At 67.9% G+C, this 19,913-nt stretch overlaps 5 protein-coding genes across 6 annotated transcripts; 2 read left to right on the top strand and 3 right to left on the bottom strand.

Annotated features, from left to right (window-relative positions):
• Positions 1-368: 368 nt before the first annotated feature.
• Positions 369-6,337, bottom strand: TRIM46 (tripartite motif containing 46). Its single transcript, XM_075041026.1, has 10 exons — positions 5,786-6,337; positions 4,638-4,893; positions 4,182-4,525; positions 3,915-4,058; positions 3,673-3,768; positions 3,300-3,553; positions 3,060-3,181; positions 1,605-1,904; positions 1,213-1,510; positions 369-1,067 (listed from the first exon to the last, which is right to left on the bottom strand). The coding sequence occupies exons 1-10, from the start codon at positions 6,335-6,337 to the stop codon at positions 692-694; spliced, it is 2,742 nt and encodes a 913-aa protein (XP_074897127.1). The 3' UTR covers positions 369-691.
• KRTCAP2 (keratinocyte associated protein 2) lies at positions 6,317-7,723 on the top strand. The gene is made up of 5 exons (XM_075041025.1): positions 6,317-6,458; positions 6,651-6,805; positions 6,878-6,941; positions 7,198-7,264; positions 7,527-7,723. The coding sequence occupies exons 1-5, from the start codon at positions 6,317-6,319 to the stop codon at positions 7,645-7,647; spliced, it is 549 nt and encodes a 182-aa protein (XP_074897126.1). The 3' UTR covers positions 7,648-7,723.
• Positions 7,724-8,385: 662 nt separating this feature from the next.
• DPM3 (dolichyl-phosphate mannosyltransferase subunit 3, regulatory) lies at positions 8,386-9,051 on the top strand. The gene is made up of 2 exons (XM_075039572.1): positions 8,386-8,518; positions 8,743-9,051. Exon 2 carries the CDS (start codon positions 8,749-8,751, stop codon positions 9,025-9,027), a length of 279 nt encoding a protein of 92 aa, XP_074895673.1. The 5' UTR covers positions 8,386-8,518; positions 8,743-8,748; the 3' UTR covers positions 9,028-9,051.
• Positions 9,052-11,592: 2,541 nt separating this feature from the next.
• On the bottom strand, positions 11,593-13,950 carry SLC50A1 (solute carrier family 50 member 1). 2 transcript variants are annotated; one of them, XM_075039570.1, is made up of 6 exons: positions 13,814-13,949; positions 13,135-13,212; positions 12,889-13,012; positions 12,650-12,811; positions 12,434-12,553; positions 11,593-12,118 (listed from the first exon to the last, which is right to left on the bottom strand). In XM_075039570.1, the coding sequence occupies exons 1-6, from the start codon at positions 13,879-13,881 to the stop codon at positions 12,017-12,019; spliced, it is 654 nt and encodes a 217-aa protein (XP_074895671.1). In that variant the 5' UTR covers positions 13,882-13,949; the 3' UTR covers positions 11,593-12,016. The 2 variants fall into 2 exon arrangements, with proteins under 2 accessions (XP_074895671.1, XP_074895670.1); XM_075039569.1 differs by lacking the exon at positions 11,593-12,118 and having other exon boundaries at positions 12,128-12,553; positions 13,814-13,950.
• A 955-nt stretch (positions 13,951-14,905) lies between these two features.
• EFNA1 (ephrin A1) lies at positions 14,906-18,329 on the bottom strand. Its single transcript, XM_075039568.1, has 5 exons — positions 18,173-18,329; positions 16,462-16,757; positions 16,313-16,378; positions 16,007-16,057; positions 14,906-15,806 (listed from the first exon to the last, which is right to left on the bottom strand). Exons 1-5 carry the CDS (start codon positions 18,271-18,273, stop codon positions 15,691-15,693), a joined length of 630 nt encoding a protein of 209 aa, XP_074895669.1. The 5' UTR covers positions 18,274-18,329; the 3' UTR covers positions 14,906-15,690.
• Positions 18,330-19,913: the final 1,584 nt, after the last annotated feature.

Below are 19,913 nucleotides of genomic sequence, written 5' to 3'. Positions count from 1 at the left end.
GCATGGGCAAGGATGGCCGAGCACATGGCTCCCCTGGGGACAGGCCAGAGCAGCCAGCAGCACTCTGTGGCCCCAGGGGAGAGCAGTGGGCACCATGATCCCACAGCCTGCAAGCCCGCGGGAGGGACCCAGTGGCAGCTGTGTCTGGCCATGGTGGCTGTGCGTGGCCACAGTGCTGCAGCTGAGTGAGCCACATTGAAAATGAGCCATTTTTAAAAAAAGTCTTCACACCTTGTTCCAGCCCAGCCTCCCCCCACCCCGCCCTCTCTCCCCAAGCCCAGCTGCCTCCCCCACCCCAGCCAGCACCCAGTCTCTCCCCCCCCCATCACCTCCCACCACCACCTGCCACCCCCCTCCCTGCACAGCCCCGTGTCCTGCTCTCACCCCCCTCCCTGGTCCGTCTCTAGGGCTGACCCTCTGCCCAGCCCTGCCCTCAGCCCCAGCTCAGAGCAGCCTCAAGCTGAACTGGGGAAAGGGGCAGGCGGACAGGGAGAGGAGAGAATGGCAGAGCTGTCCCCATTCCCCCCCACGCCACAAAACAAACATGTGCCTGTTCCCAGCAGCAGCAGCAGGGCTGGGGCTGCCCTCCCTGTGCTCTGCTCCCTGCTTGCTCCTGTCCCCCCCAGGCCCTGGAGCTCGCTGGGCAATTGGGGGTCACAGCCAGCGCGCATGCGGGGAGCACGGGCACGGCTCAGTCCAGCTTGGCGAAGCCCCCAATGGTCACTTTACGCTCCTGCTTGTTGGCCACCAGCTCCTGGAGATGCAGGGCACCCCCTCCGATGAAGCAGAAGGCAGGGCAGACGGGCCCCGAGCAGTCCACACCGCACTCCCAGAGCTCGCGGAAGGAGACTGCATCATAGAAGCTCACCTTGCCCTGCTCGTAGTCCAGGCAGATGCCAATGCGCGGGGGTAAGGGCACGGTGCAGCCATTGGGGTCGCGAGAGGTGAGCGCCGACCCGTGCGAGAGCAAGATCTTGCCCATGCCAATGGTGAGGAAAGCATAGGGCGGGGGTGCCTCCACCGTCGTGTCCTCTGCCCCGCTGTCATGACCGCTGTCGGGGTCATACCTGCGGTGGGGGGATGGGTGAGTCCCGGTGCTGACATGCAAGGGACAGGCTGGGGCTCCTCTCCGTGCCCCAATGCCAGTGCCCAGTGGGGAGGCAGGAACAGGTGGAGGACACCCCCCCCCGCACCCACCGAGACCCTGCTCACCTGGGGCTCACCACATCCTGCGGCACCTGGAACCACTCCTGCAGCTTGCTCTCCAGCCCCACGCCCACCTTGACCAGGTAGGAGCTGGGGTCCACGCAGCAGGCCCAGTAGCTCTTGCCCTGCGTGATGGCCACGTCGCCAATGACCAGGTCGATGGAGAGGTGGCAGCTGGTCATCAGGCGCTCAGCGGCGAAGAGCATGGGGATGCCGGGGACGCTGCGCACAGCCCGCTGGTCCTTGCTGATGGCCAGCCGGTCCCGGTTGAAGCCCCAGCGGTTGTCCAGGAAGAAGTTGAGGACTGCAGGAAGGAGGAGAGGAGGAGAGGTGAGAAGGACGGTGCGAGCGGCCGGTGGGGTGCTGGATCGCTGCTCCGAGCTCCTGGCACCCCTCACCTGGGGCAGGCGGCGTGTGCAGGTAGATGTCCTCACTGTACTCCCCAAAGCCCGCCTTGTTGCAGCCCTTCACTCGGAGCACGTAGACGCTGTCGGTGTCCAGGTACTCCACAAGGGCGCTGGTGCCGTGCACCTCCTCCCGCCGCTGCCACAGCTTCAGCCCCTTGGCCTTGGTGTCCGTCTTGCGGTACTCCACCGTGTAGTGCCAGGCGGGTGGCGAGTGCTGCGGCAGCCGCCAGCACAGGAAGATCTGGTCGTAGGCGTAGGTGCGCTGCGTGTCGATGACGGGGGCCTCGGGCGCTGCAGGGAGAGGCACCGGCGGGCATCAGGCAGCATCCCCTGCCCCGGCAGGCGGGGAGGCGGCCAGACGCAGGGAGGGGGCATTCCGGACGGACGCACGGACGCACAACCAGCAGGAGTCTAAGGGGATCTGACTGCAGAGACCGTGTGTAGGCACCAGAGGAGAGCGAGAGTCAGGGAGACAGAGGAGCTCGCTGCTGTGGGGCTCCAGGGACCAGACAGGCTGAGTGCAAGTCGGGGAGGGAGAAGAGAGAGAGAGAGAAAGAGAGAGGATGGAGGCAGCAGGAGAGGAGGAGGGGAGGAGATGAGGATGGCAGAGTAGTGTGAAGATGCCAGCGGCATGGCAGGAGCAGCAAGGCAGGGTGGGAAGGAGGGTGGAGAAATGAAGAGATGGCAGGTGGAAGTGGGGCAAGGAGGGGGACAGAAATGGGACGAGAAGGGGACAGAAATGGGGTGAGGAGGGGACAGAAATGGGGCGAGAGGCGGACGGAAATGGGGCGAGAGGCGGACGGAAATGGGGCGAGGAGGGGGCAGGATGCGTGGCAGCAGATGGAGGGGGGACAGAGCCACAGCCTGCCACCACCAGCGGGCAGGACAGGCATGGACAATGGCGGCGGAGGGGGGACAGGCCGGGAGTGGGGATGGAGGGATGGGACAGAGAGAGCGGGGCCAGCTCTGGGGCAGGGATGTGACTTGCCTCAGTTACTTCAGTGACGACTCAGCAGCGGCCGCAGCCTATAAACAAAGAGAGGTAGAAGCAGGTCTGAAAAGTGTTGCCAGCGGGTCCAGCAGGGCCACGCGGCTCCTGCCCTGTGGGGAAGCATCTGCCCTGCAGCGGGGCAGCCTCCGCTCTGTACTCACCCTCCGGCGCTCCTGCTGCCCTTACCTGGCACAATGGCCCTGCCTGTCCTGCCCCCTCGCCTGGCCGCCCTGGCACAGGGCAGGGCAGAGACAGGGATCACTTTGGGGGCTGCTGGGATGGGGGCCATCCCTGACGGGGAAGGGGGACCAGCAGATCCACGAGCGCCCACCCGAGCGCAGCCCTCCATGGCCGTGGTTGAGCTCTGGCTCCGAGGCGGGCAGGGAGCCACTCTGCCCACAGGGGCTGCACCTCCACATGGGGCACAGCCGGTGCCCAGGTCCTGCTGCCTTTACCTCGGATGAAGGCCAGGTCGGTGAGCAGCTTCAGCTCCCTGCTGACGTCTAGCTGGAAGTGGCTGAAGGAGGCCGTGGCTGCAGGACGGAAGCTCTGCAGTGAGTCGGTGGCCCTGAGGATCCTGAGGCATGGGAGAGCATGGATGTCAGGGCGGCATGCAGTGGTCACCTTGGGCACTGGAGGGCCCTGACTGCCCCCCCAGCAGCCCCATGTCCGCCAGGGTCCCCGCAGCCTGGTACCTGTTGTGCAGCTGCTTGGCAGCCTGGACGAAGCAGGGGTGGTCGGTTTCCTTCAGCACCTCCTGGGCATAGCCCACCATGCCTGAGTTCTCCAGCATGGCCTGGTGTTCCTGGATCTGGCAGTGCAGGCTGGCCAGCCGCTCCTGCTGGCACTCCTCGATCGCCTGCAGCAGGGTTGCCCGCTTCTCCTCCAGAATGGCGCACAGCCCCTGGATCAGCTGCGACACCTCCTCCTTGGCCTGCGAGCCATTCACCTGCCAAGCACAGCAGGGTCAGCGCGCCGCACGGCCCACGGCGGAGAGGGGACCAGGCTGACAGTGCCACCCCCCACCTAGGGACAGCTCAGGGACAGGTGGGCACCTTCCGCCCTCACCTCTGTGTGCTTCACCGTCTCCTCCAACTCAGCAATCTGGGTCTGCACCGTGTCCTGGCTGCTCAGGATGTAGGCGAGGCTCTTTGTCAGCTTCTCCTGCAGGGAAAGAGGTGAGGCAAGGCGCTGGCAACCCCCACGTCCCTGACCTGCACACCCCATCTGCAGTGGGGCTCTGCCAGTGCCCCCAATTCCTCCCTGCTGAGCCCCATCCCCACCCTGAGTGTGGCCCCAGTGGCCCTTACCCTGAGGGCCTGGTAGGCGCTGAGCACCGGCGTGATCTTGTGGCTGGTGTGAGTGCGTCGCACGCGGCAGAGCTGGCACACCAGCCGCTGGCAGGTCTTGCAGTAGTGAGTCACCTCCTCCTTGTGCTCTGGGCACATCAGCCCCTGTGCGGGCACAGGGGAGCTCAGCAGGGCTCCGTGCCCATCCCCCATTCAGCGTCCCTGTCCCCCCCCCCCCCCCTGCAAAATCCCAAGCGGGGAAGGAAGACCCCAACAGAGAGGCCGTACCTTGGGGCGGAAGGTGAGGGTGGGGGGCGTGGGCTCATGCTGGGCTTTCTGGGTGCCCCAGGGGTGGTATAGCTTGAAGCACTCATTGCAGAAGCTGGACTTGCACTCGGTGCAGCCCTTGGTGGCCTCCAGCTGCGGGGGCTTGCAGAACTGGCACATGATGGCAGCGCTGATGTTGATGGTCTGGCGGTAGCGCTCCACCACCCTCTCCAGCGTCAGGTTGCGGAAGAGGCTGCCCAGGCCCCGCTCGCCCAGGTCCACGTCCCGCTGGCAGGCAGGGCAGGGGAAGCTGACGGTCTGGGGGTGCACGGTGCCCCGCTTGCGCCCCGGGTAGGTGCCAAAGCCTGCGAGAGGGAGGCAGGGAGGGCGTCAGGCGAGGCACGGCGTCCCAGGGCTGCTTGGCCCTCCGGTGGGGGAGCCAGTGGGTGCCATCCCAGTCCCCTCCAGCTGTCCCACCTGACTTCAGGAGGCGGTCAAGGCGGTCGGGCTTGGGGATGGCCCGGCGCCCCAGGCGAGGGCTACGGGTGGCAGGGGTGGCAGCAGGCGAGGAGGGCTCAGAGGTGGGGTCACAGCAGAGGTAGCCGTGCTGCAGCAGCACCTCGCTGGCACAGACGTGGCAGACATTGTGCGTACAGGGCAGGGCCAGCGGCTGCTTGTACATCTCCTTGCACACTGGGCAGACCAGCTCCCGCTCCATGTTCTTCATGCTGGTCTGGGGAGAGAGGGGGGAGCATCACCCACTGCTGATGGGACCAGGGCCACGATGGGGACTGGGGCTGGGACTGGGGCCAGGATCAGGGCTGGGACCAGAACGAGGGCCAGGATCAAGCCTGGGACCAGCAGCAGGGTTGGCAGGAGGATCAGCACTGGGACCAGCACCAGGATGGGGATCAGGGCTGTGACTGGGATGGGGATTGGGGCTGGGGCTGGCACCAGGGCCAGGATCAGGACCGGCACCAGGACCAGCACCAAGTCCACGATCAGGCCTTAGACCAGCAGCAGGGCCAGGATCAGGCCTGTGACCAGCACCAGGGCCAGGATGAGGACCAGCACTGCAACCAGGGCTAGGATGGGGGCCAGGACTGGTGCCAAGATCAGGCCTGGTGCAGCAGCATGGTCAGGATCAGGACTAGCACTGGGACCAGCAGCAGAATGGGGACCAGGGCTGGGATCGGGATGGGGATTTGGGCTGGGGCCGGCACCAGGGCCAGGATCAGGACCAGAGCCAGGACCAGCACCAGGGCCAGGACCGGGATGGGCACCAGGATCGGGGCCAGGATGGGGACAGGGACTCCCACCCACGGCTGTGCAGGTAGCCCCCGGCGCTCCCGGTGTTCCTGGCCCGGAGGGGGGCCGGTCCCGGCGGTGACACAGTGCAGGGGGGGGCCGGTGCCAGCCTTCCCCGGGGATCGCCGCCCGGTGAGTCGGGGCGCGGGTCCGAGGCCTCGCCGCGGCCTGCCCGGCCCTCAAGGGCACCCTCGCCATCCCGCCCGCCCCCGCCATCGGGCCCCACCGCGTTGCCATGGCGACGCCGGGCCCGGGAGAGCCCGGCCCGGCCCGGCCCGGCCGCCCCGCGGTACACCCCCCGCCCCGCCGCCGCTCACGCTAATGCGGACGAGCGCGTCCATGATGGAGGTGAAGGTCTGCAGGTCCTCGCCCTCGGCCATGGCTCCGCGCCCGGTCCCGGCGCCGGTCCCCGCGGCGGCGGCAGCAGCGGCGGCCGCGGACGCCCCGGTCTGTTGCAGGGAGCGGCGGAGCCGGGGGGAGGGCGGGGGGCGGCGGCGCGCATGCTCAGCGGGACCCTCCCCGGCAGCGGCGGCGGGGGGACGGCGGGGGGCGGCGGCGGCGAGGCACCGGGGGGCTCCCGCCACACCCCCGGCCGTCCCCCGCCGAGCCCGTTGCGCACGGCAGCGCGGCTCGACGAGCTGCGCCCGGGGTGGACCCCGGGCGGGCTGAGCGGGGCGCCGGGCAGGGCCAGGGCCGGGTCCGGTGGGGGGGTCCCGCGCCCCCCCTCCCCCGGGGCGCCCGCTGCGCCTCTCCCCGCCACCGGGGGGCGCGGGAGACGGCGGGGACTGCAGCGCCGCGCCTGGCCGCCAGGGGGTGCCCGAGCCGGCCGGAGCGCTTAGCCCGCGGGGATGGGCGGGGGCGCCGCGCATGCGCACTGCCTCCCCCCGCGTCCCCGTGCCGCGTCCCTCCCCGCGCGGTCGCAGTGCGCCTGCGCAGACCGGCAGCCACGGGACGGTCCTGGGCCGGGGGCGACGCCGCGGGGCACCATGGGTAACGGGGGACTGTGGTCGGGGCGGCCCCGGGGCGTCGGGGGGAGAGCGGCCGAGGCGGGCCTGGGGGGCGACCGGGGCCTGGGGGACTGCGGGGTGCGCTGGGGCCCGGGGGCAGCCGTGGCCCCGCGGTCCCTGCGGCTGCGGTGGCCCGGGCCCCGACGCCCTTGCTGAGGCGGCCCCGCGGCCCCAGCCGTAGGCACGGGCACCTCCCTGGCGCTCTCCTCGCTGCTCTCGCTGCTGCTTTTCGCCGGGATGCAGATGTACAGCCGGCAACTGGCCTCCACCGAGTGGCTGACCATCCAGGGCGGGCTGCTGGGCTCCGCGCTCTTCGTCTGCTCCCTCACCGTATCCTTTGGGGCGATGGGGAGCGGGGCCGGGGGTGCAGCTCCTCGTTCTGTCCCTTAACCCTCCAGCCAGGCCTTCAACAACCTGGAGAACCTCGTCTTCGGCAAGGGCTTCCAGGCCAAGATATTCCCGGAGAGTGAGTGCTGCGGTGGGGCGGGGAGGAGGGGGAGCCCGTGGCAGGGCTGGGGTCGTGAAGGGCCTGCGGCCTGGCCCCGTCTGTGCTCTGCCGGTGTGACCCAGGGGTCCCAGCCCAGCCTGGGAGGAAGGGCCCACCCGGGTAGTTCCCCCTGAGCTTTTCGCATGCTGCGGGGCCACTGGCCCCTGCTGCTCTGAGGCTGCCGCATTGGGGCAGCACAGCTACATCTTTTCTCTCTCCTGCTTTTCTCCTGCAGTCCTCACCTGCCTCTTGCTGGCTCTCTTTGCCTCTGGCCTCATTCACCGAGTCTGTGTGACCACCTGGTAAGTGCAGCTTGCCCCAGTGGGGCAGGGAGCAGCCATCGTGCTGCTGTGGCTGCTGCCAGGGACCCTGACGGCTCGTATTTGCCGTTGGCAGTGGGGGGGAACAGGGCACCGGGCAGGGCCAAGGCTGGCCAGGGGACCCCCAGGGTGGCCAGTGTTAAGCACCACAGTGCAGCGGGATTGAAGGGGAAGATGTTGGTTAGACCCTAGCCTGTTCCTGCCTGCCAGCAGCTGAGCAGTCTCGTCTCTTCCTTTCTCACAGCCTCATCTTCTCCATGGTCGGCCTCTACTACATCAACAAGATCTCCTCCACCCTCTACCAGTCCGCAGTGCCCATCGCTGCTCCCTCCAAGGCTGTCGGCAAAGGCAGGAAGAGGAATTGACAGCCTGCTGCCCCTTCCCTCGGGCTGCGCCCTCCCCTTGGGGCTCTTAGCTGCCCAATAAAGCCATTTCTTTGTAGCCTCTTGCCCGTCGCTGCCGTGGGTTTGGTTCCTCTGCCGGCTGGATGCCGGTGTGGCTGAGAGTGGTCCCCTTGGCTCATCCAGGCTGTGGCAGAGGCTGGGGTGGGTTCTCCACCTTGCTGCTGCCCGGGGTGGCTCCTGGCACCAGCTGGCAGAGCGTGGTGGCAGCCGTCGACCCCCCCACTGGAAAAGAGGGGATGGCGCCTCCTCTGCCTGGACCCACAATGGAGGAAAATCCCAGCGGCGCCGGGCGGGTGGGAACCGGCTCCGGTGCTGCAGGGGGTGGGTGGGGGGCTGCGGGGGTGCCGGTGGCTCAGGTCTCTGCTGGGGGAGGGGGAGCGGCGGAGGGGCAGGCTCCGTCCCCAACTGCCACCAGGCCTCTGCCACCTCGGCCGAGACTGCCGGCGCTTGGCAGGACAACAAAGGCACGTCCGTGCCCTCCCCGCGATGGGGGAGGGCAGCCGCCGGGCACCGGTGTTACCGCGGGGTGGCCGTGGGAGGGCTGGCAGGGGCTGCTCCCACGCCAGTCCCCTGCCGCCCGGCCCGGCCGGACGCGGAGGAAACCAGATGCTTCCTGCGGCCGCCGCCGCCGCCGACAAAGCCCGGCGCTTCCGCCGGGCCCGGGCCCGGGGGTCCCGCCCGCCGGGGCCGCCCCGCGCAACCACCCGCCGCGCATGCGCTGTGCGACGTGACGTGGCGCGCTCGGCACTGCAGCTCCCGGCGGACCCCGCGCTGCCGTGACGTCATCCTCGCGACGGGGGGCGAGCGGGCGCCGGGCCCGGGATCGGTCCAGGTGGGGGAGGGGCCGGGGCCGGGACCGGTTCTTCGGCCGGCTCGGGAGGGCTCGGAGGGGGCCGGGGCCCGGCGCCGGCTGGCGAAGGCCCGGCGGGGGCCGGCGTCGGGTTTCGTCCGAGAGGCCCCGGAGGGGGGACCGGGGCCGGCCCGGTTATGGTGGGCCGGGGGGGTGTCGGTGCGCGGCGCGGGTCGGTCCGGCTCTCACGGCCGCTCTCTCCGCAGGCCGCCATGACCAAACTGGGGCAGTGGCTGTGCGGACTCGCCCTGCTGGGCTCGGCCTGGGCCGCGCTGGCGCTGGCGCCGCCGGGGCTGCGGTTGCCGGCCCCGTGCCGGCAGGCCCTGCTGCCCCTGCCTGTCTACCTGCTGGTGGCCTTCGGCTGCTACTCCCTGGCCACCGTGGGCTACCGCCTGGCTACCTTCAACGACTGCGAGGAGGCAGCTGCTGAGCTGCAGGAGCACATCAGCGCGGCACGGGCAGACCTGAGCCGACGAGGGCTGCGCTTCTGACCCCAATAAAGCTGAGGGACTGTGGCTGCCTGTGGTGTACGGTGCTCCCAGGAGACCGGGGCACGGGTTGGGGTGGGGGGCCTCTGGCTGGGGCTCCTCTGGGCAGTGGTGCCCTGGCTGGGGGCCGCAGGCAGCCAAAGGACCCCAGGATGCTGCTTGAAGCCACACTGGTGGGAAATCACTCATGTCTCCCCACTGTGAGGCTGGTCTTTGGGTGGGGGGGCAGGTCTCCACACAGGCCTGGGTCCCCTCTCAGCACTCCCACCACCCTGCAGAGGCTGCAGGGACCCCAGCCTGGCCTCTCCCTCTCCCAGCTTCTTGGAGCTTGGCTCTAGAGGCAGGGATGCAAGGTGCCAAGGACAGGATCAGGCCTTGCCCCAAAGGCCCGCGGCTGTGGGCAGAGCACATTCCCAGCTGCCCTTCAGATGTGGTTCGCACCGTCAGGTGGGAGCTGGAGAAGACTCATCCTGATCCCACTGGCTGGTTTCCAGGGGAAGGAGGAGAGAGGCTGGCTGGGTGGAGCAGGCGGCGCAGCCTTTAAAATGCAGAGTGCCCAGAGCCTGTGGTGTCCCCCGGCCTGCCGGGGCGGCTCAGCCCACGCCGGGGGGCTGCTCCCTACTCCTGCCGGCACAGCTACTGCATCTGCTGCTCCTCTGGCCCCACCTTCGCGGGCAGCGGCAGGTAGATGTGCCAGAGCACCGTGCCAGGCTTCTCCAGGAAGGGGGTGAGGTGCCCTGTGGCAGAGGCATCCCTGCGGGGGCAGGGGGGAGAGGGCCCTCTGTCCGGGGGTGCCCTCTGTCCAGGGGGGCCCAAGACCCACACTGCCGGCCCAGCTGGAAGAGCTGTGCGGCTGGTGGTGACGCATGCTGGGGCCTGCCTTCCTGGCAGCCTCCCCGGCTTCTTCACATACCAGCCAAAGGACTTTCTTGTTTTTAATTATCAGCTGCACATCCTTCTGCAAAAAGGAGCAGTTGGTATCATGAGGGAGGACTCGGGCTAATTAGCAGGAGCAACTAATTAGCTGTTTCCTGAGCAACAATGGCAGCTCAGAACAGGGTGGGCAGCTCCCTCGGTCTCGCCTGTGTGCGGCTGTTTGTGAGGTGGCACCACCCTAGATTCAGCAAAGCGGTGCCTTTCTGGGGCAGGGACGGCAGCCTTGGTGCAGGTCAAGCTCCGTGGGCTATGCACAGCCCTCTGCAGGCTACTCCTGGCCATCCAGGGGCTACTCACAGCCCTCCGGCAGCTCGGCAGGCCAGCAACACAGCGACAGCTTCTCCCTGCACAGACATGTGCCCGCTGCGGGTGCTCGCATCCCCAGGAGATGCTCGACACGCCTCCGGCCTCGCGCGTGGGGCCACATTGTGGCCACTCCTGCCAGCCGCTCGTGGCACATGCCAGCCGGCATGACCGGTCGGCAGCCAAGTTTCTGTCTGGTGCGTCAGTGGGGAAAGCTGCCTTTTCTCAAGGCGGTCAGTCCTTTAGCAGTGCCTTCGCCGAGGCTGGGAGCTGCACCCCGGTGCTGGGGCAGGGAGAGCGGGGGCTCCTCCCCACTGGGAAACGGGGCTGCTGTGGCTGGGGGAGCGAGCATGGCCCCGGGGCGAGTCCCTGGGGCAGACACACCTGCAAGCACAGCCCGTGCGGGCGAGGGGAGCCCCAGCTCCGCGGGTCGCGGCAGCAAGACCTAGCACGCTGGGCGAGCCCTGCAGCTGCACCGGCTGGGGCTGCACACTGCAGCGTGGCAGGAGCTCGTCTTGCCCTCCAGCCACCGCTCGCATCTCGGCCCCGTTCCTGCTGCTCGCCTCCGTATTGATTTTTCCCAGGCCACGTCGCAAGGTGTAAACGAGCGTCTGAGCTGTAGCACGGGCTCTGCCAAAGTCCTCGTCACCACTTCCTTAATCCAGCCTGCGTCATCCAGGATGGAAGACCTGCCTGCGCCGACAGAGCTGCAGGGATGTGGCTCTTCGCCCTGGGGGAGGGGTCTCCTGCCCCGGGAGGGGGGGCACCTTTCACAAGGCTCTGGGCATCTGTTGTGCAACTTGGTCATCCAAATGTGTTGCTGACCCTCTGCTGATGTGCTTGCCTGATAACTTCATTCCAGATCATTGTTAATTTGTTAATCGAGTTTGAGATGATGCCAACAACCGCCTGATTTGTGCACGCTCAGTCGTGGTTTTAGCGAGGATTTTAATTGATTATAAGTTTGCTGGCCTGACAGCTGGTAGCAAGCCCCATGTCGAAGCTGCAGAACGGACTTTTCTTTCCCTGTTGTGACCGGTGTCCCCAGGCTGCTGCTCAGGGAGGGGGGGAGTCAGAGCAGCCTCCCCAGGCAGTGCTGCCATCCTCGGTGCCCCCTCCCTACCCCAACCCAGCCCTGTGCCTGCTCCCTTCCTGGGGCTGGGGCTGATGCTTCCTCACTGCCAGAAAGTGGGTGCTGTTGGAGGAGGGTCCAGGGGGGTGTCAGGATGAGCCCCCACCACCCTGGGGACAAAGCAGCTGTGGGGACAAGAGTCATCCCACACTCCACAGCCAGCACACCAGGAAGGAGGGGACATCAACCAGGTGCTCTTCAGTCTCTGATTTATTAAAAGGCACTTAAATTCATACAAAAGAGACACAGGGCTTCCCGGCAGCCCCAGCCTGGTTGCTGGGGCAGAGCCGTGGGCATGGAAGACTGTCCAGGGGTCCCCAGGGACAGGTGGGGTGCCCAGGAACTGGGGTGGGGGGCTCCTGGCACCCCAAAGGCATCGCTGAGACCAATCCAACCATCACCGAAAGACCAAGGGCTGGAGGGATGCCGGTGAGAGTGAACCAGAGAGGCAGGAGGTGCCCTCCTGGGGCCCCTGTCCTGCCAGGAGCGGGCAGCCCTTGGCACCTGGGGCTCGGTGGCTGGGGCCAGTCCACGCTGGAGCAGACTGGTAAGGGTTCGGGGATCCTTCATCGGTCCAACAGTGCGTGAGCTCCTTCCTCGGGGGGGGCCAGCGGGGTCCCCTCAGGCGTGCAGGGGTCTGTAGGTCTTGTCCTGGCCTGGCGGGTACCGCCAGAAAAGCCAGAACCGCACGATGCTGGTGACAATCCCTGGCACATTCGGGACCTGCAGGAGGACATGATGCAGGGGAGGGGGGCAGTGGGTCTACCCAGCTCATGGCGCTCCTGCCCTCCCCCACCGCTGCTCCACCAGCCCTGTGTTGCTGGGAGAGATTTATTGGCCTTATACCATCTAATTAATTAAAATCAATACTCATCTCGCTGAGCCTAGTCACGGGCTTTGCTGTGTGACACACGCGACGCTGGACGGGGGTCGGCCTGGTGCCAACTGCTCAGCCGAATGCCGTGGGGTGGGGACGGGACGGGACAGGATGGAATGGGATGGGAGAGCATCCCTTGGCTGCCCGCTGCCCCAACCCACCGTGATGTAGGGGTCGTGGAGCTGCAGGCCGTAGAGCGTCCAGCTGGTGGAGGCCAGGAAGGTGGTGATGGTCAGGGGGAAGGACAGGCAACGTGTCGACTTGCTCTGGACAATCTTGGCCTGCAGAAGCAAATGTCAGGCTGGGCCTGGGCTGGGCAGTCCCAGCACTGCTGCGCTCCCCCCCAACCCCACCAGCTGCCACCCAGCCCCACGCACCAGGTCGGCCAGCGGTGAGAGGTACATGCTGATGGTGAAGACACTGCAGAAGAGCCCCAGGCGTGCCAGACGTGTCCGTGCATCGGCAATCAGGAGGGTGAAGTAGCCGTAGCCAGCAACCAGCACGGCCAGGAGCAGCAGGCTGTGCAGCAGCACGGGGCGCTGGGGCAGAGAGGAGGGGGACAGTCAGGGTGAGGGTCCCTCCATCCCCCCATCAACCCAGGCAGTCTGGCCCCCACCTTTGCAGGGCTGTAGTAGAGGTACGCCAGGATGTAGAGGGTCTGCAGTGCTGCCCCAATGGTGTTGACGGTGATCAGGGTCCAGTCCTGCTTCAGGCAGCCATAGCCCAACCAGCTCAGGTTGCTGCAGGGCAAATGGCACAGGGGCTCGCTGCTGCGCCTTGGGCCTTCTGCTCTCCCCCACCACCATGTAACCCCCACCAGTTGCATAAGACACACCCCTCCCCGGGCTCGACCCCACTGTACTTGACATCGGTGGTGAGGAAGGGCAGGAACTGGATGTTCTCCACACTCTTGGTTGCCAACATCTGGCGCAGGTCAGACCTAGGGAGAGTGGGGGGGAGCAGCCTCCTGGGTGCCTGGCACCATGGTGGGGGGGGGGGTTGTGCAGTGCTGGGGGTCTGCAACCTCTGCAGCCAGCAGGCACCCCCCAAAATATGCACCCTGAAATATTCCCAGCCCCTCCACACTGCAACTGTGACCCCCCCTCCTCCAGCCCCTACAGCCTCAGTGCCCCCCCTGCATGCCCCGACCCCCCCGTTCCCTGGTGTCCTTTGCCTTCAGCTTTGTCACCCCCCCCAAACCCAGCCCTGCCCAAACCGCCCCAGTGCCCACTACACCGCAACCCTCAATTCTTCTCCCACCGCGCCCCCTGAATTGGACCCGTGCTGTTCGCCCTGCACCCCCAAACCCTCTGCGCCAGCCCCCAATGGACGTCATTGCACGCCCCCAAACCGGCCCGGGTGCCCTCTCCATTGCACCCCCAACGCCCCCCCCAAAACCCCCATGGCCCCCACTGCACCCCACGAACCGCCCCGGTGCCCTCCCCATTGCACCCCCAACCCCCCCGTGGCCCCCCATTGCACACACCCCCCCCTCCCCGCCGCCGGTGCCGCGCAGTGCCCGGAGCCGCCCCGGTGCTCACAGGCCGGTCCCGAACATGGCGAGGGTGCAGGCCAGGCAGGTGGCGGCGAGCAGCGGCAGCGGGGCCATGCCGGGCCGCCGCACCGGCGGCAGCGGGGAGCGGGGGCGGTCCTGGCCGCGGCGGGGCGGGGCGGGACGCACTACCGGGGAGGGACCGGCCGCGGGACCGGGCGGGGACCAAGGAGGCAGGCAGCGGGGTGTCCGGTCGTATCGCGCCGAGCAGCCCCGACACCACCGCGACGGGTAGGGTCCGTCCCAGGGGACACCCCGGGCAGCACCCCACAGCGGGGAAGGGGGACGCACACACACACAACCACATCCCACCCCCGGTGTCCCCAGTGCAGGGAGCCCGCCTCCCCAGGACCCTGCATCCCCGAGTTCTCCCACACCCCAGATCCTACGTGCCCGGGGTCCCCCATCCCTGTGACCCTGCCTCCCCAAGACCCTCCATCCCTACGGCCCCAAATTCCAGAGGCCTCATGTCCCTGTGAGCCCACCTCCCCAGCACCCTGCATCCATGGGGTCCCTCCTCCCCCCCCCGATCCCATATGCCTGGGGTCACACATCCCTGTGATCCCAATGCCCTGAGCTCCCACCTCCCCAGGGCCCCACATCCCATGTCTCACACCTCAGGGGTCCTACATTTCTGTCATCCCACTGCCCCGAGATCCCCCGTTCCCCGAGACCACTAGGCTCCAGGGACCCACCACCCCACAGGGGGTCCTGGGGCCCTGCCAGGCTGTGTCCCCTGTCCAGCCCCAGGGGACTCTGGCCACACCTCAACCCCCTCCTCGCTGCCCATTAGGGCAGCTGCTGCCCCAGGCCCGCAAGCTCATTCCAGTGCAGGGGGGAGGGGGAAAAAACCACCCCCCCCAGTCCCAGGGAGGGCTTTGTGTCACCAGATAAACACAACTGATAGCACCAGCCAGCCCCACCGTGGCACTTTTCCACTTCAAAGCCCTGTGCAAACACCAGCCAATTAATTAATTAACCAGCACAAATGCCCCACATGGGCCATTCCTCCTTCCAAGGCCAGACATGGCCAGGAGGACAGCCCAGCCCTGTGGTGGGGGGGGCAGGCCCCTTACACCCCCCCCCAGCCCAGGTGCTCAGCATGCTCTTGGTTATTTATTCAAGACAATCATATAAAAACTCCTGTGTTAGAAAGCTGTACAAATCAGGGTGGGCAAAGCGCCCCGCGCAGGGTGCTGCTGGGGGGGTGGGGGCCCCCTCTGGCACCCAGCAGAGGGGAGGGGGGAGATCCAGGGTGGGGACAGCTCTCACTGCCCCCCCCACCATGTGGGGTGGGATGAAGGATGGGGAAGGGGCACAGCACAGTGGGGAGGGGAATGTTTCCTACAGTCCCACTCTGCTGGCTGCCAGGCATCTTCTCAAGCACATCCAGGCTCCCAGAGCCGGTGATGCCAAGGGGCCGCAGCCAGCACCGGGGCACCCGGCTGGCCACAGGGCCAGCACCACGTCCCTGCCTGCGGGACACATCACAGTCTGAGCCCACAGCAAAGAGATCCGAGGGCCATCCATGGGCAAGCTCAGGTCCTGGGGCAGGGGTGCCAGCCTCCTGCTCCTCTCCAGTCTGGGGCACATGCGGCTCCTCCACCCTCAGGCTCACACTCAGCCTCCGGCTGCTGAGACCATCCTGCCTGCGAGGGCCGGGGGAGCTGGGGCGGCCTGAGAGCTTTGGCTGCTCAGCTTGGCTTGGGGCCCTCTGGCCCTGTAATACTGACAAATCCTTTCCTTGCCCAGACGTGCACAGGGTAGGCCACCCCAGGGCACACGTGAGGACCACAGGGGTCCCGAGCATCCCGGCTCTGTCCCCAGCGGCCACAGCCTTGGTCTGTCTGGGCACAGCGGGGTGGCTCACAGCCCCTGCGGCACCAGGAGGGGCAGGAGGAGGCTGATGAAGGTGAAGGGGCTGCTGCCCCGCATCCCTGAGTTCTGCCCCACGCTCCTCAGCACATGTGCAGCTGCATCGTCTGCGGGGAGAGAAGAGCTGTGAGCATCCCTGGAGGAGGTGCCATGCCCCAAGCCAGCAGCACATCACCCAGCGTGGGGGTTGCTGCTAGCCCTGCTCCCCAGTCCCCCCACCCCAGAAGAGCAGCTGGGCTCAGCCCGGCTCCCCTACCACCCCCACGGCTGCCTGGACCCATCTGCCTGCCTGCAGCCACCAACCTACCTGCCTGGATCCTCCCCTTCTGGGTAGAGGCAGGGACAGGCGGTGCCTGAGCTGCAAAGCAAACACAGGGTCAGGCGGGTGAAGGGCAGCTCCCTGACCCCCCCCTCAGCCAGATTTCACCAGGGGCCATCCCCCACACCAGCCACCAGCACCTTCCCAGCCAAGCCACACATGCCCACACCCCGGAGCTGGCAGGGGGCCACGGCCTGGCCGTGACACAGCTCAGGAAAGGCTGAGCTGGGCACCAACGCTGTGAGCGGAAAGGGGGGGCACGGGCAGGACCCAAGGGGTCCGGGCGATACTCACTGCCTTTGCCAGTGACCGTCACCTTCAGCTTCAGGCATGCTTCCCCATGCTGGTGAATGGGCTTGGCTGCAAGGGAGGATGGGGGTTAACTGGGGTGGGGGGAAGCCCAGCAGGGACCCCAGCCCCCTGGCAGACCCCCAGGCACTCACAGATGTAGTAGTAGCTGTGCCCCTCCTTGAACTCCTTGCCCAGCGTGAAGGGGGTGAAGCGCTGGAACTTCTCCGAGAACTTCTCGGGGCCATGAAGGGCGCTGGGCTTGTTGCACTCCCAGCGGATCTGCTCCTTGGAGCGGGGCTTGCAGGCCCGGTATTCCTCGGGCTCCACCAGATAGAGAGTGTAACGCTCCATGACATGGGGGTCGACAGTCCCCTCCTCATAGTGTGGGCAGATGATGTCCAGGTAGTCGTTGAGGCGCACCTCTACTGTGTAGTCGTTCCACAGGAACCTGAGGCAGGAGGGAGGCCAGGGGTCAGCTCCAGCAGGGAGAGGCATGGGGGGGACCCCCCTTCCCCTGCACTCCCAAATTGCTCACACCGATTAACGAGGCCAAGAAAGGAGCTGCTGTAGGCAGGAGACTGCTCTCGGAGCCCAGGACAGGTCAACCTTTGGTTCACCCTTCCCTGTGCAGAGTCCCACACTGCCCAGGCTGGTTTTGGGAGGAAAAGCCCCCACCGGACCAGCCCCCCTGCACCCAGCTGGTGAGTGCACCCCCCCTTCCCAGAGCTCCCCAGTGGCCCCAGCAGGCAGGGAGCTGGGAGGGGACCCACCAGAATGTGTACCCTGCCCATCCCAACACTCCCAGAGCCAGGAGGCGTCGGCAGCTCTCGCCCATGGGGCAGCCAGCCTGGCTCCAGCGCCTGCTGCTCCCCACAACTCACCCTGGGGGGTGGGGGGGGCACACACGGGACGGACGACATGGACAAACTGGCAGCTGATCAGGGCCTCTGTGGGGTCCCCTCACCTTGCTGGCTGCGGTGGCCTCGGGGCCAGCCCCTGCTCCCCAAACCCTGTGGACCCTGGTCACCCTTTGGGGGGGGGGGGGCAGGTAGACAACACACAGCCCTACAACCTAGGGGGTGGTGCCTGGGGGGTGTGACCTACAGCTGGGGGGACACAGCCCAGGCAGGGGGCACCCCTGTAGCCTAGAGGGGTCTGGTGCATAGTGGGGGGGGCACCCCTAAAGCCAAGCGGGGCACTCCTGCAGTCTGGTGGGCTGGTGCCTTGGGGGGCACCCCTACAATTTGCGGGTCATGGCCCAGGGGGTGACCCCTACAGCCTGGGGGTCTGATGCCTGGGACGGGGTCACCCCCACAGCCACAGCCCGTCCCGGGGGCCGGTTCCTGGGCGCAGCCGGGGTGTCGGGGGGCCCGGTCAGGCTCCCCCCCGCACATCCTGCCCAGGCGGCAGGAGCCAGGGCCGTGTTTGTCAACACGCTTCCCTGTGCCCCGGCGTCGGGGCTGGCGCCGCGCCACCCCCGCGGGGAAGGAAGAGGCCCCGCTCCCGCTCGGCCCTGGGAACGGAAAGGCCCCCCTGGTCGTTCCCCCCCCCCCTACCCGCTCCGCACCTGGACCGGCCGCGCCGCTCCCCGGCTGCGCAGCGGGACCGCCCCGCCGGGCTCAGCCCCGACCACACCGGGGTTAAACACCAGCCCCTCCGCCCCCCCTAGACCCGGGCTCGGTCCCCCCCCTCCCCAGTCCCACGAAGGCTCCGGCCCCGCCGCCCGCCCCGGACAAAGGCCGCCGGGGAGCGCCCAGCCCCGGCAGGGAGCGGCGCCGCCCGCGCCCTCGGGGCCACCAGCTCCCGATCCGGGGTGCTGGGGGGGGGGGGGGGTCCCCCGAGGTGGGGGGTGGCGGCACTCACCGGGGGTTGGAGCTGTTCCAGAAGACGGTGTGGCGTTCGGCGGCCGCCACCCAGCACAGCCCGAGCCCCAGCAGGGCCAGCAGCACCCACCGCCGCTCCATGCGCTTCGCGGGGCGCGCTCCGCCGGGCGGGCAGCGCGCCCGGCCCCCGCCTTAAGTACGGCCCCGCCGCCGCCGCGCCCGGCCCCGCGCCCCGCCCCGCACACCGGGGCCGAGACACAACAACAACACGGGCAACGCGAGGAGAGGCGAGGGGGGGGGGCGCGGATGGGCCCCGCGCACGGCCGGCACCGGGCAGGGGTCGTCACCTCCACCGGTGGGGGCTCGGGGGGGCGCAGGTCCTGCCCGGCGCGCACCGCCGCCCGTGGTCCTGCGTGTGCGTCGGCGTGGGGGGGGGGGGGGTCTCGCCCCCGGGTTGATGGGCGATGATGGGGGTGAGGCCCGGGTTGGTCCCCGCGGGAGGTGGTGGGAACTCTGGGGGCTCGGGGCAAAGGGCCTGAGCCGTGACCGTCCCCTCCTCGCTTGGGGGAGCACTGGCCGGCGGTGGGGTCCGGCTGAGGGGGGGGACACCCTGCAGGCCTGTCCCTCTCCCAGCCCGTGCCGTGGGAACCCCCTTATCTGAGATGCCAGGGACATCAGGAGCCCCTGGGTGAGCAGGGCCTCCGGAGCTACAGCAGCTGCCAAGGAGGGGCTGGGGGTGGCAGGAGCAGCCCCCCCCCCTCCTCCTCCCCTGCCGTTATCGGCTGCCTCTGCTCTCCCAGGGCTTTGCTCCAGCACCGGCCAAACCCTGCATGCGTCCCCTGCCCCGCTCCCCCGCTCTCCGTTTGCTCGATATTGTGAAATTCCCCCCTGTGACCCCCCCAGCACAGGGCGGGGGGCTGCGTGTGCAGCGGGCGCTTTGCTGGCTGCCTGGAGGGGAGCGCAGCGGCTCGCTATCTGCTCCCATCTGCCCCCAACACTGATCCATCCTTGTTAAGCCCGGCAGAGAGATGCTTCGCCGCTGTGTTGTGAAGTGATAACTCAGCCGCATTTGCAAAACAACTTTCCTCTTGTTTATTACATAATGATCCATTGATTGTGGGTAATGTTGCATGCCCGCCGCTGCAGCCGTGCAAGGAGCGCTCCCCTGGCACGCTGGAGGGGCTTGGGCGGACGCCGGCACCGCGGCTGAAACCGGAGAGTGGCTGTCGGCTCCAGCAGCCAAGGGCTCCCGCGGGGCTGAGGGTGTGGGGCTGGGTGCCCCGCATCCCACCCGCATCCCCCATGTCTTCCTCACATCCCCGCCTCTCTCTCCACCCTCGGCTCCCGTGGGAGGGGGACCCGCTTCTCCCCTTTCATCCTCCCTTGTTGCGGCCAGGCCTGACATCATCCCCTGCGCCGTAATGACTATGCGAGGCCTCCTGCTCCCGGCAAGCCAGTGCTGCCGTGGCTTGTACAGGGGAGCACCTCCTGGGAACACCCCTGTGGCCACAGCCCGGTGGGATCAGAGCGTGGCATGCACAAGCCACGGGGACAGGTGCAGCCGGACAGTGGTGGGAGCCGCTCAGCACCGCAGCTGCTTCCCTCCCTGGGGTCCTGGCATCACCTCCGTACTGCCCCCACTGTGGCAGAGACAGGCTGCACCTGTGCCGGCTGCCTGGGGAAACCGAGGCAGGGAGCAGTGATGGGGGGGCTGTGCAGCGTCTGGCAAAGCCCAGCACCTGAGGTTGTCCCTCCCGGCAGGGCTGGTGCAAGCCCCGGAG

The sequence above is a fragment of the Buteo buteo genome, chromosome 11 (assembly GCF_964188355.1).
Source record: "Buteo buteo chromosome 11, bButBut1.hap1.1, whole genome shotgun sequence".
Classification (NCBI taxonomy): domain Eukaryota; kingdom Metazoa; phylum Chordata; class Aves; order Accipitriformes; family Accipitridae; genus Buteo; species Buteo buteo.
This window is presented reverse-complemented; position numbering and strand designations above follow the sequence as displayed.

What these genes read in the sequence shown, in the direction of transcription:
- SLC50A1 (XM_075039569.1), bottom strand. Translation starts at nt 13,881, where the DNA reads ATGGCCCCGCTGCCGCTGCTCGCCGCCACCTGCCTGGCCTGCACCCTC. An exon ending in GCCATGTTCGGGACCGGCCT is followed by an intron (nt 13,213 to 13,813) that starts GTGAGCACCGGG and finishes CACTCTCCCTAG; the next exon opens with GTCTGACCTGCGCCAGATGT. An exon ending in TCTCACCGCTGGCCGACCTG is followed by an intron (nt 12,554 to 12,649) that starts GTGCGTGGGGCT and finishes TTGCTTCTGCAG; the next exon opens with GCCAAGATTGTCCAGAGCAA.
- KRTCAP2 (XM_075041025.1), top strand. Translation starts at nt 6,317, where the DNA reads ATGGGCGGGGGCGCCGCGCATGCGCACTGCCTCCCCCCGCGTCCCCGT. An exon ending in TCTTCGTCTGCTCCCTCACC is followed by an intron (nt 6,806 to 6,877) that starts GTATCCTTTGGG and finishes CCCTCCAGCCAG; the next exon opens with GCCTTCAACAACCTGGAGAA. An exon ending in GGCCAAGATATTCCCGGAGA is followed by an intron (nt 6,942 to 7,197) that starts GTGAGTGCTGCG and finishes TTTCTCCTGCAG; the next exon opens with TCCTCACCTGCCTCTTGCTG.
- TRIM46 (XM_075041026.1), bottom strand. Translation starts at nt 6,337, where the DNA reads ATGCGCGGCGCCCCCGCCCATCCCCGCGGGCTAAGCGCTCCGGCCGGC. An exon ending in GCGCCTACCAGGCCCTCAGG is followed by an intron (nt 3,769 to 3,914) that starts GTAAGGGCCACT and finishes CTTTCCCTGCAG; the next exon opens with GAGAAGCTGACAAAGAGCCT. An exon ending in CGACCTGGCCTTCATCCGAG is followed by an intron (nt 1,905 to 3,059) that starts GTAAAGGCAGCA and finishes CTCTCCCTGCAG; the next exon opens with CGCCCGAGGCCCCCGTCATC.
- DPM3 (XM_075039572.1), top strand. Translation starts at nt 8,749, where the DNA reads ATGACCAAACTGGGGCAGTGGCTGTGCGGACTCGCCCTGCTGGGCTCG.
- EFNA1 (XM_075039568.1), bottom strand. Translation starts at nt 18,273, where the DNA reads ATGGAGCGGCGGTGGGTGCTGCTGGCCCTGCTGGGGCTCGGGCTGTGC. An exon ending in TGGAACAGCTCCAACCCCCG is followed by an intron (nt 16,758 to 18,172) that starts GTGAGTGCCGCC and finishes CTCCTGCCTCAG; the next exon opens with GTTCCTGTGGAACGACTACA. An exon ending in GAAGGGGAGGATCCAGGCAG is followed by an intron (nt 15,807 to 16,006) that starts GTAGGTTGGTGG and finishes CTCTCCCCGCAG; the next exon opens with ACGATGCAGCTGCACATGTG.